Genomic DNA, 17239 nt, shown 5'->3' on the forward strand with positions numbered 1-17239 from the left:
GTGGGCAAACTTTGCCCTGTGGCAGCTGGGATAAGCTGAATTGGATATGAAGAAAATAATAAATGGATGTGTGCCCACACCTAGATATATCTCTAATTAATCACTTGATAGTAATTTTGTTCCTCACCTTTCCCAGTTCTGATAAGGAGCAGCTAGCTGAGGAAGAGGACGATGAGCTGAAGGAAGTGCTTGACCTGAGGAAGATTGCTGTCCAGCTTCTGCAGCAGGAGCAGCAGAACAGGTGTGTGGCCCTCACGTCTACTCTCGTAACATAACAGTAGCTGTGTGGTACATCAGCGTTTGCTTAGCTGCTTAAATCCGTGTTGTTCATGTAACATCTTTCTGCAGTTAGCCTAACAGCGATTTCTCCCTGCAAGCCTATAATACCAACAGCATTACTAAATCCGCTTAAAGTCCTCATTAATCTATTCCTTTCTAACAATTTTCTGTATAGGAAAGCGTTACAAAGTAGGCTTACATCATGAGCTTTTAAAAGAAACACAGTTGTTTTAAAAACTTTCCAAAGTCGTTGAGCGTGACTTTTAAAACAAAGCAGCATTACTGCCTAAGCTTCATCAGTTTGATGCCAGCGTTTTGCAAAGTAGTCATAAAAAATGTGCCGTGACTAATACATGCCCTGCTGTATAGAAATTTTAAGTAATAGTCCTGTAAGTGGTTTGACAGAGCAAACAGACAGGCATCGAAGTCTACATTTCCAGTGAACTGGACAGTTTGGTTTACTCATTGAACAAATCCACTGCGTCAGCATTCCTGCCCAATCTTTTACGCCACATCTCTACCTACTGCACTTTACCGCTTTTGTCTTTGCAAGTCAGACCCATATCAGCTTTACCTGACTTTTTCTTCTCCACTTTTGCCATTTCCTGATCTTCTCCTGTTCCCCCGACTTGCCTACTGCTTGTTTGCGTGGCTTCTTAGACGACGGTCCTTAATTTGCAGAGCCGAAAGTCTAATTCACAGGAGGAGAGTGACCGGCCGGGCACACAGGTAGAGCGATTTTTTTTTTGTCATGGTTTACAGTTTGCTTTTTCAAATTAATTTCATACATACAGGCGTCTTACGAGAATAAAGTAGCAGCTATTTTTGATTCTTTGCACTCACTTCCTGTGACTCAGTGTTTGGTGACTCAGTGTACTGAGGTTTTGGGGTTTTTTTGTGACATGGTCAAAAAATATTTCATGCACTGCATGTGCAATGTAATCTCAGCCTGTTTGAACAGTTCTTGTGTTCGTCTGTTTGCCGTATGTGTCCGTCTGCAGATTCCTCAGTCACTCTGGAAGCTCCGGCAGCAAACCGAGACTCACACCTCAGACCGCTCGCAGGTGAGTTCTGTGCTAGTGCGTCTTCAGCTTCCAAAGAAAACTAGAGAGATGTAACTTTTGTAGATAAAATAACTCACGTTTGCTAAGAAAGCACATTAATACCCACCCCTGCACCTGTCAGTTTGTGTTGATTCTTAAATCCTCTCTGCTTGTTTTTAAAGTACTTCATGGTGTCACTCCAGTACGTTTCACATGCTTACAAGCGTGCGAAGCAGTGTGCCCTCTCGTTCCTTGTGTGCCAATCTGCCATTTGGGGAGGAAACCTTTAGCTTTTATGGACTGCTGATGGAATTTTCTGCTGGTGTCCCTGAGAGAATCTGAAAGCGCTAAAATCTTTCAATCTAAACCCACCTCCTTTTTCTGGCATTATCATTCAAAGACTTATTGTGACCTTACTTTTAATTTTTTTTTTAATGTATTTTTAAAAATTCATTATTTATTCCATTTTTGGATTGCTCCCAGGGTTACCTGCTTTACTCCTGCGCTACTGATTTTTTAAAAATTTTAATTATTTAGCTTATTTTAAAATTGTGTGTTGTTGCATTTAAATCTTTATGACTTCTTGTCTTATCTGGCAGCTTAAGCGATAGAGTCCTCAGTCTGGGCAGCGTCCACCAGAATCACTACTCCTCACTAATGGGGAGCACTAATCACTAATCACTAATCAACAGTGTTGCTTAGGATTTAGTGAAACTTGCACACAAAGATCACCTCACGGGTCTTCACCCAAACTGTACTCAAAGTCAGACCGTGCCACTTTATGGGCAGCTGCTTCTCACATTTTTCAAGCTGAACTCAACATGTCCGGGGCCAGTAAACTGCTGCAGACGTGATTTACTAGCTTCCAAAGTGTTGTTCAAGTTAATCACAGGGCAGCTCGGTGGTGTTCTCAAGTAACACTTAGCTGTGAGATATACAGGAGTCTTGCACACAGATTTGTTTGTGAGTAACACAGAGCAGCCAGATTTGTTCTAGAACGCATCAACTTTTCCAAAACGTGACTGGCGGTGTGAGTCATGCACAGTTTGTCTCCCTGTCTCCAAATATTTGTTGACCCTAATCTCTTTTGTTAGTTGCATGTAACATAACTTCATGGTATTTGAATGTCAAACAAAAGCTTGTGATGTTATTGTGTTGTTATATCAGTGCCTCTTTAGATGAAGGAAGCAGTGGAGCGTCAGTGCTGAGTGGACAGGTACCAACTTACTTTCTTTAAAGCAAACATACCGTGTTTCATTCACGCCCGGTTTTCCAGGCTTGTGTTTTTTTTCTTGATTGTGCCTCCCATTCTTCTCTGTAAGATGCGCAGAGTTTTATAGAGATTTTCTTTAGATTAATTTTAACTGCTTGTGTTTACAGCCCTCTTCCTCCTGCTCCTTTGATGGCTGTCTGAAGACAGATCAGTCTGATTCAGAGCCAAAGTGGCCTGAGATCCCACCTGTCCTCAATCAGAATGAAGACCGCAGGCGGAACAAGTATCTACGAAAAGATTATCTGAAGGTTGTGCAAATTCCCAGATTCTCACTGCATATTCAGTAATGTCTTTGAAACACATTCTGGATTTGGATGTGTAGAATTTACAGACAAGAGACGAAATTTCTGCCACCAAAAGTTCTCTTGCATGTAGTCTGCTTGTACTCTGTGCTTGCACTTGTACAAAATCCGTCACGTTTCTTTAGGCTTTGGATGAATGCAGGTGATAAACAGTCCCCGTGAAGAACAAAATGTTGTGTCTACATGACCAAAACAAAAAATGCATGCATTCACACACGTATTCATAAACAACAGACCAAAACATAATCTTGGCTTGGATTTCTGGAGACTGCTGGAAAGAAAAAACAATGTCTGTCGCTCCCAGATGCTGAGCGAGCAGATGGGCCAGGGACTTTCTAGATTGCATCTACTTGCAGTAGGGCTGTTCAATATAACGATATATATCGGATGACGATTTAAAAACGTCTATGTTTCTTTTTACGCTATCGTTTGTTTCGTGGTGTCGCAAAATAAACTGTTTACGGCAAAAAATTTTCATCGTTTTGATGGTCACTGTAGTGGCTATATTAATTTCTTAAAGTTCTCTCTTTCTCTTATATTTAATATAACCACACTACAGACAGACAAGCATTTGTTTTTATGCATTGTCGTTAGCAACAGCGACGGTAACAGCATCGCGTGTCCGCTTGTTTATGTTCCACATAAACCTTTCACAATAAAGCTCAAGATCCTGTTGAGACTTTTCAAAATAAACTGAATCACGTGAAAGAGCAGATTATTTACGGATGAGAATTTAAAAAGAGCCGCCAGGTGCTAAAAAATAAACCTTGGACTCAACCGTTAGAACAGGCTTTTCCCCGCAGCACGTTGTGTAATAAATACAAACAATGAAAAAGGCGGCTGTCTAAAAATGTATAGTTTCATGCATCGGTTAAAACACTCGACTCCAGCTACATGACGCGCAGTTGGAAACACTTCCCGCAAGTCGAGCTGCCCGAGATTCACAGAATTTACAGAAAATGTTACATTTTTGTCATTTATATCGTTATCGGACGATAGAATTCTTATATCGGTCATATGGCACAGCCCTAACTTGCAGGATACATTGTGCTATCAGACAGAATTGCATGCTCTATCTGATTTTCTGTGATAGCCATCTCCAAATGTACAATAATGCATGACTTTATCAGAATGATTAGAGTCGCACTGATTGTGAACACGGAAGTCAAAGGCTTCTATTTTGAGTGAAAATTATTTTAAGAGAAGAAAAGTTTAATTTGAGCCAACAAAATCCATTGCTGCCTGCAAGAAATGTATTTCAGTGTTTGCTATTATCCATATGCACACACAATAACAGCCCCTCTCGCTCAGTTGTTGGGATTTGTTCTTGCTCAGATCTCTACTCTGTCTGCTAACAGACATCTGCGGACCTGCTCTCAACATTTCTGCACCCTGCGCGCTCACCTCTTTCTGTACACCCTTATAAGCAGGGGTGCACATAGGTGGTCTGCAGGTGCGCATTCGCTGTCAAAATAAAAGAGGCGCACCAGATAAGAAGTTGCATTGTTTGCGTACATAAGATTTTCTGGAGGAGGACAGGCATTTGTTATTGTGTGCTGTTATTGTGTGTGCATATGGATAATAGCAAACACTGAAATACATTTCTTGTATGCAGCAATGGATTTTGTTGGCTCAAATTAAACTTTTCTTCACTTAAAATAATTTTCTCCCCAAAATGCAACATTTGCACTTGCAATTTTTTTTTTTTTTTTGCGTGCATTTAGAATAGAGGGACAAAAATAACGGCATAGTAGTGCAGGTCATCTACTAATGGCCATGTTGGCGGTTTGATCCCTGGCTTTTCCAGCCTTCAGTCTGCATAGCACAGTATCTACGGGCAAGATACTCGCTCCATTATTTTTGTGCGATTTAGAGGCACACTAGCCACTTAATGTATAAACATGTGCCGATCACTCTTTTAATAAGCGTGTCACTGTTTAGATAAATGAATAACAAACATGTAGCACCAGGTTTGCTTCCATAAATAGAACAGGAGATGAACAATTAGCATGAAACAAAGATCTAATTATCTCTTTTGTTGACAGTACAAATGCCAAAGTGCTCGCAAAAACTCGAGTGGCAACGCTGACTCTGAGGTGGGTATGAAAATGTTATCTTAAAAGATCGTGTAAGTGTTAATGCTGCGTCCCATTCTGAATTGGATGTGAATGTTTTATCCTCAGGAGGGTTTGCGCAACACTGATTTCAGCACTACCCTGACAGTGTTTGGACTTAAGCCAAGATCAGGTAACACATATGTCCTTGTTCTTTAAATGACACTGTCTGAATCGTTTGGCTCAGTGCTTTTCCTTTTCACTGGAATGATTGTCTCGGGGGTTTCTTGGGCATAAAAATAGTAACAAAAATAAAGTCAGTCAGACGGTTAGAACCCATCCTTCCCGTCGATTTGAAAAGATAATAAAAAACAAACTGCTGAAGTGATATAAGTACGTTACATTTTACATGTTGTGTGGATATGAAAAAAGATCTCTCTCATATGTTCCAATTTCATTGAGCAAAAAACAAAACAATAGTGTTTACTTACTAAAAAAAACCCTTCTAAAGACATCATAGGTAAAATAAGCAACTCTGTCTAAAGGATGCGTTACCGCGGAAAACATCGTCGATGCCTATATTTGTTGAAATGACAATGTTAAGAATGCCTTGTTTTCACACTGAGTCACTTTTTTTTAAGGTGGAGTCTCATCATTCTTTCACAAGAATTAGGGAGGGTTTTCTAAAGAACTGCTGGTCTGCATCCCCATAACCAGCTTTTGGATACAGTCATGAAATCTTCCTGGATGTACAAATAAAACTTGTTTTACGTTGACAGGAGGATAATAAATCGTGAATTAACCTACTGAAAAAAAACAAAAGCAAAAAAAACAAACAGTGTCGGGGGAAAAAATCACATCTGCCAGTTTTCAATAAGGATTAATGTGACAACCTCCTGACTGCATGTTCTCTCTGACTATAAATCTCAAAGAGCTAATCCTTGCCTTGCGTAGACTGCAGTGCCAGCTGAGCATTTTGTAATGCATGTCCACAATCTGTTCGCAATTTTTGTAATCTTGCATCTGTACACTGGCGATTTTAAGTCACACGATCAAGATGTGATTGAAGTGCAGACTTTCATCTTTAATTCAACTGGCTTAACAAGTCTTTCTTTTTAAGAACGACCTTTTGTTTGTCTCCTTCAGTTGCATCAGTGTCTCTTTGGGCCTCATATTGAAGAAGAAGTTTTATTATTATCCAGTGCACAGCAAAAATAATCGCAGCGGTTTACACTGATCAGTAAAATTAAGAAAGTTATTGGAATTCTAATAAAAAATAAGGAGCATAAATTTTTACAAAATAAAGTGCATCGAAGGAATACGTTAGAAGTGACCATGAAAGCCCAAGTTGTACTAATGCCTTGTGCAAAGGTCTTTAAAAAATTTAAAAGGCTTAAAGGTTATGGCTAAGCTGCTCACAACTGTTTTGGACAAAAGTCTCCAATGAGCTTTGATGCACAGTGCTGAAGCAGAATGCTTTGCTGGTGTTGCTTGACCTCTGACCGTCACATTTTACTTGAATGAGATACTCAGTGTGTGTCTCAGGTTCTGCCTTGGGGCGGTTTCTGCCTCGTATCTGTCTGATCTTTTCCTTTCTTTTCGGCTGCTTTTAACTTCAGGTCGTCTTCGACTTTTCTTGATTATGGTGTACTACAAGGTTCTGTCTTGGAGGCTTTACTGTTGCTGTACCTCCTGCGTCTTTAGCACATTTTGACAACGTTCAAAGACGTTATTTATCTCTTTTAAGCCCCAGGATGTTTCTGAGCGACAGATCTTGCATACGGTAGTTGCTTAGACTCTGTTAAAGGTTGGTCGGCTGACAGTTCTTCTGAAATTGAAGAGGAGAAAACGACTTTTCGTATGTGACCCTGAGAGATTTTTACCTAAGATAATTGAAACTCTTGGTCGCTTGCCACACTTGCTAAGTGTTAACTTTTGATGTTTGCTCTTCCCTAAATCACTTAATTATTACCAGGTTGAGTCCTACTGTGTCACGCTGTGAAATGGAAGTTCTTATTCATGCCTTGATTTTAATCAGGTCTGGATTATTAGAATTTGTTGCTGGATTATTAACACAGCTTCTGTGAGGCTGGGAATGAAAGGAGACAGTGCTTTTGCAATAGTAGCCCCAAGACAAAACTCTTCTATTGTTTTATTTACATAATTTGTCATGGTATAGCGAGGGAAGAGGCCTCTTTTGGCAATGAACAGACTATCGTCCAGTCCATTTTGAGCTTCTGAAAACTGGAATATGTCATAATATCAAATATCTCTACTTCCTAAATAGTTGATGTAACATTTTTGATAAAGCTGAAAGTCTGCACTTTAGTCACATGTTGGCTGTTTCATTTAAAATAATTTCATTTAAAATATGCAGGCATTTTCTGTAGTTTAATCCATAAAGTGTTATACTTTTTTTTAGCCTATATATGGTTTGCAAATTAACTACTAACAAAATACAAACTTTAACACCGATCAGAGTATCATGAAAAAGTATTTTGACATATTTGTCACAGTTAAATGTTTTAGAACAGCGGTCCCCAACCTTTTTTGCGCCACGGACCGGTTTATGCCCGACAATATTTTCACGGACCGGCCTTTAAGGTGTCGCGGATAAATACAACAAAATAAAACTAGTACCGGTACCGAAAAAAAGGAAATTTATTCATAACACACGTGAAAAGACCCAGGAAAACCGAGTTAACGATAAAAACGATAACAAAATAACGCTGAAAACCGATAAAAACCCTGAAAACGACACATTTCACACCTGAGCCTCAACTCTCGCGGCACGGTACCAAACGACTCACGGACCGGTACCGGTCCCAGGCCCGGGGGTTGGGGACCGCTACACTTAGAACATCAGCACATTTTAATAGTAGATAAAGATAATCTGAGTTGATACAAAATGCATGTTTTAAACGATGATTTTATTAATTAAGGGGAAACAAGCTATCCAAGTCTGCATGGTTCTTTGTCCAGGGTTGCCCCATCCATAGCAGTAAGAATTGAAATCAAACATTTATGAGAACTTGCCATCACTGTGGAGGAATTTTGCCCAGTCTTTTTGTTATTGTTGGATCATGAACTCTGAAAGACTCTCAGGTCTTTCGTGACCTCCTGGATGAGTCTACGATGGAGTAATTTTGGTCCGCTGGCACACTCCTGGCAAACTTCACCACTGTTCCAAGTTTACCTCCACTGAAATTAGCTTTGTAAAAAATTTGAGCAGTCGCAGTAAATTCATGATTTAACAAGGGCGTCAGGTAGCTTTGGATAGCTTTGTTTTCATTAATTTACAAAATCATATAAAAACTGCATTTTGTATTTAAATGCAAAAAATTCTGTCTGCCTTATTTGGAGTGTTTTTTAATTTTCTTTTAAATTTACCTGTTATATGTTACCTGGCATACGGTGATATTCTTTGAATTGGCTCCGATTTTTATAAAAGCTCTTTTATAAAAGTCTAAGGAGGTTGGAAAGAAAGTGACTGGACGTCTTTAAGTTTCTTGAAGACGTTTCACCTCTCGCCTTGCTTTCTTCCCACGCTCCTTAGATTACAACAACAACATCTTTGATGACTGAGAACCTGCAGAGACTCTTTGATAAAAGTAAAGAAGACCTTCACTGACTAGGAAATGAAACTAAATCAGCCAGACTGTGTCTCGTAAACCCAAAGGAATGGGGATAACTTGAAATAAAGGAAGACATGCACAAGCACACTGTACGCTTCCTACTGTAAATACAGATTTAGATTGTATCACAGCCACACCTAATTCCAGGTAACACACAGCACAGATTGGTTCCTTGGACATTGTTGGGATTTGGTCTTATACAGTAAGAGCTCATATTATTTGATAGACTTTCACATTAACTCTGCATTTCTATTGTCAGACTGAAAACGAGCAGGTGGCCTGAAATTGAACTGAGCGACTGTGATGTACTAAATACTTTTTTTTTCTGTTCTTCTTATTTCCTTTGTGTGTTCTTTGGATTGTTACCCCCATCTGTAATTTTAGCCTTCACCAGAGGAAGCCATCAGGAGATCAGCTCTACAGACCCGAGCTTCACGATGAGAAGGAAGATGGAGCACTTGAGAGAGGAAATGGAGAAGATAGGACTGTTACGACAGGTCAGATGCCTTGCAGCTTATTTATGCCTTTGCGTTTGTACGAGTCATGGAGTCATACAGAGGCCAAAGCTCAATAGATCCTGCTTTTGTTTCAGTGTTTACGCCTTCGAGCTAGACAATTGCTTCTTATCCAGCCTTCCTGCTTAGGAATACAGATTCATCATGACTTCACTTGGTTTCCAAGGAATTAAGAAACACGCTGAGTCTAAATTGACTCATCTATTTATGCTGGGGCTATAGCAACGGAGGGATGGGTGTGGAGGGCTGAAACACTTTTGTTTTTGCTTATAAAAATAATTTAGGAATCAGGGTGGGCTGGGCATGCCTAGCTGGACCTACAACCTACTAATTCCAACATAGTTGGGAGGATGTGTGAAATTTAAATAAAAACAGAATGCAGTGATTTGCAAAACTCATAAATCCACATTTTATTCACAACAGAACACAGAAAACGACAGTTAAACAATGTTTAAACTGCGACACGACATCATTTTAAGAAGAAAAAATGGTCATTTTGAATTAAATGGGAGCAACACATGTCAACAAAGTTGGGACAGAGCCATGTTTGTCATTGTGCAGCATCCGCTCTTCTTTTTTTAACAGCAGGACTTTTGGGAGGGGAATGTGGCAAGCTGTGGCATGTGTTTGCCTATTTACTTTTGCCATTTTCAAGCAGCCCTGCAAGAAAGGGACAAAGAAAGTATCAGGGGAAAGCGAATGATCAGGTTAACATTGTGGTTTAGTAGTTGCACACATGCCCGTGCAACCTGCTGCGTCCCATGGTGCTAAAGTGAAGTAACGTATTTGCTTGCAAACCATCTGTACAGAACCAGAGGTGTAACCAACAGTCAGCATGTTGGAGAATGTCAGACACACCTTAAAATATGCGAAGCATGCACAGTGTCGTTGGCATGATAATAAACATTAGAAGAGAGCAAAACACATCAAAATGACTGGCTAGTCTAATTCTAATGAAAAGCATTAGAGATGCAAAGTCTCTACAGGAGAGGCTAAAGAAAAATAATGCTTTCATTTTCTTAATCAGGCCAGGTTCATGAGGTGATGAGATGACAGTGGGGAAGAAAACAACCTGTCATCACTTGTCACAGAAATACAGGCCGGTAAAAGAAGCACTATAAATTCAAGGCGTGCACAGCATACTTGTGATAGCATCACACACTGACAGATGTTTTATACAATACCTGACGCTTACATACCATTTTGCAAAATAAGGTTTGCCCGAGACAAAAGAACTCTTTGTCAAACCTGCCAAAACATCTTTACAAAAGGAGAAAAAAAATAAACAAGGGCACAAAGTAAAAGGGTGTTCCAAAACTGAGATGAAAGTCCTTAACAAAAGGAAAACAAAGTAGGCGTAGGTGACACTTTCCGTTATGGAAAAAGAACAGACATTACTTTGAGAAAAACAGCACTCCTTAGACTCGGAGTGTCTGGCTCTACTGGGTGTTAGGCCATCATAGCATTGAGGTGAACCTCTTTTTAAAGATGTTGTCAGCGAGAGGATTCTCGCCTCGTTTCCAAGAAAAGTTGCGGAAGCAAAGTGGTCTCAGGAAGCGAGCTACGATACATTTGATCTGTTTGTTAATGATCAGATGATGAGAATAAAAAATTGAAGGCAGATGAAATGACTTGAATAAGTGGGAACATTAAGCAGAGAAGAAGACAGCCACCTGACAGCAATTGCTAACTTGGTTGGTATTTTAAAATTGACTGGGATTTTTGCAGTGGGTGGAATTTTTTTGATAACAGCTGAAGGTTACTGGAAGTGTTTTTGCGTGCTGTAGCAATGTAGCCATGGTAAGGAAGGGCTGATTAATCTGAGGCGAGAGCCTTCTGAACTCAGGCAGTGGTCTGTTAAGCAGGAGTGATGGCATTTTTCCACACATGGAAGAGCTTTGGATAATTTTATAGAGCAGTGTCACACCTTCCACCTAATTGATAGGAGCTCATACACAATTTACACATATAGATCTAAACTACTGGGAAAATTATAATAAACACATAGAGTCTAATCAGAAATGTACTTTTAATTAATTTCTGATTGACCTGAAATGTATCAATAAACAAATAGTGTGTTTGATTCACCAGAAGTGTCTTTGTCAAAGTGCCGTTTACTCCTTCAGGGTGGTTGAAACGTGTGTTTGTAGGCGGTCTTGGAGTCTGAGACAATCAGCTCCAGGTTATGGGTCAATAAATAATTCAGGTTTTGTTCTTGAATCTTGTCCAGAGTTGCTTTGTAATGCAGTTAGATTCCTGTTTTCTGGCAAGGGTTTGTGATCTTACCTAACAGTCTAGTACAGAGTACACAGCCTGTCTTTATTTTATTATGTCCCTTGGATTTACATGTTGGTGTTGGGTATGAGCTTCCGTGTTTGGTTATAAGGGAAGTATTTAAATTCTAATATTTGAAAATTAAGCCAGGTGGTCATTTGTCCTAATGGAGACGCCTGTATAAGTGAAAGAAACAGTTTCCACGGCTGGATTCAACCCATACAAGTGGCTTCTTCTTCTCTGACTGAAGTGACATTTCAGGGTGTGCTTGTCCGTGCTGGGGTGAAAGCTTAAATTAGACTGTGGACAGAGCAGTTCACTGTTTGGGCAGCCAAGAGAACCTTCATTTCTAAAAACATAATCATTGTCATCGCTGGTTAGAAATGCTTTCCAGTCCAAGCAAAAGGTCAAACGGAAACAGATGGACTTCAGAAAAGTTACAGAAAGCAAAGCATCACACCACAGGAGCAGAACAGTGCCTTATTCATGAACTTCATGGGAAATCAAAAACACGTTCGAAAGCATGCACAAAATGGTAGACAATTGACTTCAATAACATTACCAGTTTCTTCAACTGCTTTGGATATATTGCAATGATAAACAGTAACTTTCCTTCTGATTTCCCACCTGAGGCAAGTATCTAATTCTTCTGTCACTCCTGACTCACAGCAAATAGATAAACCAAGAATACCAAGAAGTATTTGTTGGATTTTGTCCAACTCTCTTCTCTGGCAGCAGTACTAACCCACCCATTCATACAAAAACAAACAAATTGGTTATGTGGGAGATATTTAATAAAGACATAAATAACACTCTGCAGATCATCTGATTAACAGGGAGTGATTATCAGAACGCACATGCTCAGGTGTACTGGAAGCAAAAATAATATAGCTTAGTAGATAGCAAGTATTAAAAGGAGGATTTAATATGATCTTTCAGAGTTGCTTAACTTTCATTAAGCTGCGTGTGGTACACCCCCAGCACTTACCTCAGATCATTAACTGATTACACTCTCGTGAACCTTTGGTCCAAAGAAGCTGTTTGGCTAAATACAGTAATTAAAACTAACAGAATGAAATGAAAGCGAGAGGATGGAGAACCCGCTGTGAGTAATTGATTCAATGTTAATAAATTAAACACCTTTTCTACTCTTAGTGCGTTTTGTGTGTGTGTGTTTGCAGAACATTGAGTCCAGGCTCAAGGTGTTGCTTCCGGATGATGTTGGAGCAGCTCTAATGGACGGAGTTGTCCTTTGCCATTTAGCTAATCATATCTGTCCTCGGTCTGTTGCCAGCATCCATGTACCATCTCCTGCAGTGGTGAGAACACCCCATCTTCAAAATGAGTCTTTTTTAAAAAATTGTTAATGCCAAGAGTTAGAAATTCTCATGAATTTATTGGTTATAAAATTTTTGTCTGCTTAGCTATGTGGATTTTGTTCCGCTGTGAGTTTAATTATCTAAAATGATTGATATTTGGGCTTCCAGCCAAAGCTTAGCATGGCCAAATGCCGGAGAAACGTGGAAAACTTCTTGGATGCCTGTAAGAAGCTGGGTGTCCCACAGGTACTAACATTAACCATTTAACCATTCAGGCATTTCATACACGCTTCACTTCAAACACCACTTAACCTGTATTTATTTTGCAATATATTCTGTGAAGATTTATTACCTTCCATGGTGATATCCACCGTTGGGCTCTGAAGCACAAGTTCCATACAGTTTCTGCAAGTTATATCATGCATACTCACTGGTCTGGTTTTTGCCTTTATCCTTGATCCTTCTCCAAATGAAGAATTGCTGTCATAAATAATGAAAGACAAATATATTCTATTTGTCTCTGGTCAAATCTGCCTGTCAGAAAAGCTTATAACAGTTAAATACTGTCTGAAAACCCCACCTTTCTTTTTTATTTTTCTCTGAGAAAAATTAACAAAAAGACATCTCTCTGTTGACTCAGGACAAGCTGTGTCTGCCACATCACATCCTAGAAGAACGTGGCCTAGTGAAAGTGGGTGTGACTGTGCAGGCTCTGCTGGATCTCCCCACTTCTAAGCCCACGCAGCTCTCGACTGTTTGACACGAGCCTCAGTTTTGCATCAGACCTGCACTCGTGCAGGATCACCTCTCTACCAAGCCCAAACCTTCTTCCTCATTACCAGGGACCAGAGATCCCAGTGGGGCGAGGACACAGTGGCCCCATGGGTCTTTTGGAGTTGACTTTTGCCTGACTGAAACAGGAGACAAGATGTCTAAATGCTTCTGTCTCTTCATATGATGTCAGCTACCACTTACCTCTCTTCCATCACATTTTCACTCTTATGCTGTTCCTATTACTGGGGTCATCCTGGATGTGTGTTTTCTAAGGTGCTGAGCTAAAACTTGCAGAAGAGGCACACACGACGGTGAATCTAAGACATTAAAGGTTTGTGCGTCCTTCTTTCTAGTCACTGAGTCTGCGAGTGTCAGCACTGACCAAGTGGAAGTGAGGAAATGACAGACACATAACTCACTCTTTCACTGGAAAGGACTAGGCTGCCTGTACTGAGGGACCTTATTGGGTACTTACACTTGAGTTGCTCTTCTTACTTGTTAAATTTATTTTCTCAGTGAATTTTTTCTTGATTTTTGTTTTCATGGTTTTACACAGTCTTCATCAGGCATGCAAGGATGATATCCTGTTTTGAGCAGCTAAGCCTGATTCATCAATTGTTTTGTTTTTGTAATGCATTTAGACAGTGCTTTTTGAAAGCCGGTGTAATCTAGGAATGAATTTAATGTTATTATCATGCAGACAGAGGACTTTCCGCCTGTTTTTCTGGTGCAGTTTCAACACCTTTCGACCATAAATCACATCTGCATGCACCAGGGGACTTGACATTTGACCACTGTGATAATACGAACTTGGCTTTTGCCAAAAGCATGATATCTTGTTTTGTACTGTAGCATTTTTTCACCGCGTTTTTTTTTTTTTTAAACTCTAGGCCATTCTCGATTTTACCTTTTCTGAAGCTTTTGATACTTTGCTTCCAGCTGTTTCCAGTTAATGCTTGCCAGTTATGTGAAATTAGCAGCACAGATCTGCCGTATTGTTTATATTCTATGTGAATATTGTTTGTGAACGGCTGACTGATGGGTGCCTGGATCCGAAAATGGTTCAGGGTGCCCTTACAAACTTCCCACGCACGGTATGGTCTTATTTTCCCACTAAGCCATCCTGTTTAGTGTGGTTTCTAATACACTTTATTTCAGGGAAATTCTATTATTTATCTATTTATTTACTTGTTTTAACTGTGTACATTTTTGATTTGTGTGTCTCTGTCCTCACTATCTGCCCACATGCAACTGAAGATGTTAATCTAATGTTATCCAGCAAATGGAAAATGACTAAAAGCTTTTAACTTTGGCACTAATCTGTTCCATATGGTGGATCTGAGAGTTCAGTTCACTGCCACATGAGAAAACACACGACAAAAACAGACAAAACACAAACCAGAAATTGAAACCATAAACTAATCAAGAGATCTGAAGAATAATTTTCTTTATTTTTATATAAACACATTTTTTAACTTTATTTCTCAGACCATGATTTGCAGCCATGGCTAAAAAGAAGTTCATCATCTATCATTTCTATGGTTAGCAGGATCATACCAGGATGTAATTTTAAAAGTATAGTTCTTTTCAGGTCTAAAACTTAACCCTGGAGAACCCATGGGGTCAGATCCGACCCCATTGGTTTACTAGGGAACCCATGGGGTCAAATTTGACCCCATGGGTTCTCCAGGGTTAAATAACCCTAAGGACATATTAATACATGACATAATACAATGTTATTTAACAAAAAGGACGCCAGAGTGCAGAGGCACTTTGGAATTCTGGCCCACTCTTCTTTACACGCCACAGGATTTCAGTCAGGTTGATGTCTGGGATTTCTGTTGTAGATTCACTTACTGTTGCATGACCCGGTTTTGGCCAAGCTTTAGCTGTCGGACAGGTGACCTCACATAATTGACTCTAGAGTACTTTGGTATACAAACAAAACAAGCCCAAGTCATCACTCCTCTTCCACCGTGCTTTTTAACAGTTTAAGGTATGATACATTTGAGTTAATCTTATCTTATCGTATTTTCTTTTTGCCAAATGTGGTCCACTTTAGTCTCATCTGTTCAAAGGGCATCATTCAAGAAGTCTTGTGGGTTGCACACATGTAACTTTGCAAACCTAAGCTGTCCGCCATGGTCTTTTAAAAGCAGAGGGCTTCCTCTGGCAAGCCTTCTAAACAAACTTTATATGCGGCATAAAGTTGTTGTCACTTTGGTGATGTCTCCTTGGCATTGAACCAGTTCATACCTGAGTGCTCCAGACCAGAAAACTGTCAAAGCATCTGCTTTTATAGAGGAGCTTAGGAATAATAAGCAAGGACTTACTTCTGCTACATTAAGGCTTACTTTTTGTTAAATAAATAATGATATGGTGTATCATGTTATCTGTTATTGTTCATCTCCAGATGTGCTTACCTCATTTTAAGACCTGCGATGGACAGATTTAATATATTTTGTCCTAATGTGCAAAACCTTAGTACAACACAGGGGTTGTACTGTCATTTTACAATGACTGTGTATACACTCTGTGTTTAAAACACAGTTTTAATTAAAACCTAAAGTGAGGTTAATGATTGGATTTGCATTAAATAGATTACTGGCAAAAGACTACACGATCTACTAAATATGGGCTAACGCGACATCCCTAACCACTTCATAGGGCCAGGATACCCAGTTCCCTAATCTGACAGAACAAACAAAGAGAAAACTTGGTTAATGATCGGTAACTGACTTCACTAACTTCGGGTTTCTTCACTCGCAGCCATTAGAAACAAAGTATGATGACCTAGTTCACACCATTCTCACACAATAGCTTTCATGCAGCCAACAGCCACAGACTTCACTGAAGGCTAATTGATTCTAAATTTGCATGCTGATATGACACCAGTTAAATTACTTCTGACAGAGAAGTCTTTGATAGCGCAGCTATGGCAGTCTCGTGTTTTAACAAGGTCTCTCTTTTTACCACAGAAACAAGTTGACAGGGTGGTTAGAGCAGAGTGATGTCTGGTGAATATGTGGCGGATCACAAACCTGTCCTTTTTTGGTGAGCCTTAGCTTTACTAGCTTAACGAGCCAAAGGCTAAAAACTAATGTGAAAAAACATTTGAGACTGGAGCAGAACATGTAGAACTACTGTGCCTCAGAGGAGGGATAGCTTTATTTATTTATTTGTTCACTTGTAGGTTAACTTCTCTGTACAGGATAATTTATGTTGTTGTTAACTTAAACTGCTTCTATGCCGATGAGCTGCATCTCCGATTGGCCATCTTACTTGTGGAGAATTTGCTCAGATGCAGTGGTCAAACTTCATGAAAGGAAGTATAGAGACTTGCACTTCTGGTTTGATTCCAGGATACGAGCGTGTGTGCCAAATTCTTGGTTTCCATGTTACTGCTTTTCACCTCACGTTAATAACCCCAGTGTCTGAATTTGAATGGTGTTCATGAGAACCTCTGCTTCCTCTGAATAGCCTGTATTTTCCCCCCTATTGATGCTATGGCGTCATGTTCCAGAGAACAGATATCACACAGATAAAAATTAAGCTTCCAGTTTATCAGACCTTGAGTGTAAAATATGCATAAACCATCACAGAATCTCAGGTCAAACATTTTACTTATGCAGATAACTTTGAGTCTTTATGAATGACTGTACTGTTGGTCACTGGGTGATGTTTCCTGGTGTGTCATTTGGAATGTGGTAGTTGTTCTTTTTCCTGCAGGGCTCTAGTTAACAAGCAAAGCAAGCAGCAGTCAGTGAGCTC

The 17239-nt window shown here is 39.7% G+C and overlaps 1 protein-coding gene across 2 annotated transcripts in view; it reads left to right on the plus strand.

The window, feature by feature from the left end:
• The window catches only part of lrch2 (leucine-rich repeats and calponin homology (CH) domain containing 2), a 33595-nt gene that overhangs the window by 14662 nt on the left and 1694 nt on the right, over positions 1-17239 (plus strand). The window contains exons 11-22 of one of the 2 annotated variants that reach the window (XM_085288852.1): positions 137-241; positions 940-1008; positions 1281-1343; positions 2490-2538; positions 2703-2843; positions 4943-4993; positions 5081-5144; positions 8971-9083; positions 12557-12694; positions 12863-12940; positions 13335-15059; positions 15159-17239. The exon at positions 15159-17239 is cut by the window's right edge and continues 1694 nt beyond it. In XM_085288852.1, the coding sequence (XP_085144978.1) occupies positions 137-241; positions 940-1008; positions 1281-1343; positions 2490-2538; positions 2703-2843; positions 4943-4993; positions 5081-5144; positions 8971-9083; positions 12557-12694; positions 12863-12940; positions 13335-13454 (991 nt within the window). In that variant the 3' untranslated portion in view covers positions 13455-15059; positions 15159-17239. Of the gene's footprint in view, positions 1-136; positions 242-939; positions 1009-1280; positions 1344-2489; positions 2539-2702; positions 2844-4942; positions 4994-5080; positions 5145-8970; positions 9084-12556; positions 12695-12862; positions 12941-13334; positions 15125-15158 lie in introns of those variants that run through there. The other variant, XM_085288853.1, reaches the window with a different exon arrangement.

Source organism: Mchenga conophoros, linkage group LG10 (assembly GCF_057382185.1).
Source record: "Mchenga conophoros isolate Kocher_MC1m ecotype Shallow Benthic linkage group LG10, M_conophoros_male_GT1.1, whole genome shotgun sequence".
In the NCBI taxonomy this organism is placed as follows: Eukaryota; Metazoa; Chordata; class Actinopteri; order Cichliformes; family Cichlidae; genus Mchenga; species Mchenga conophoros.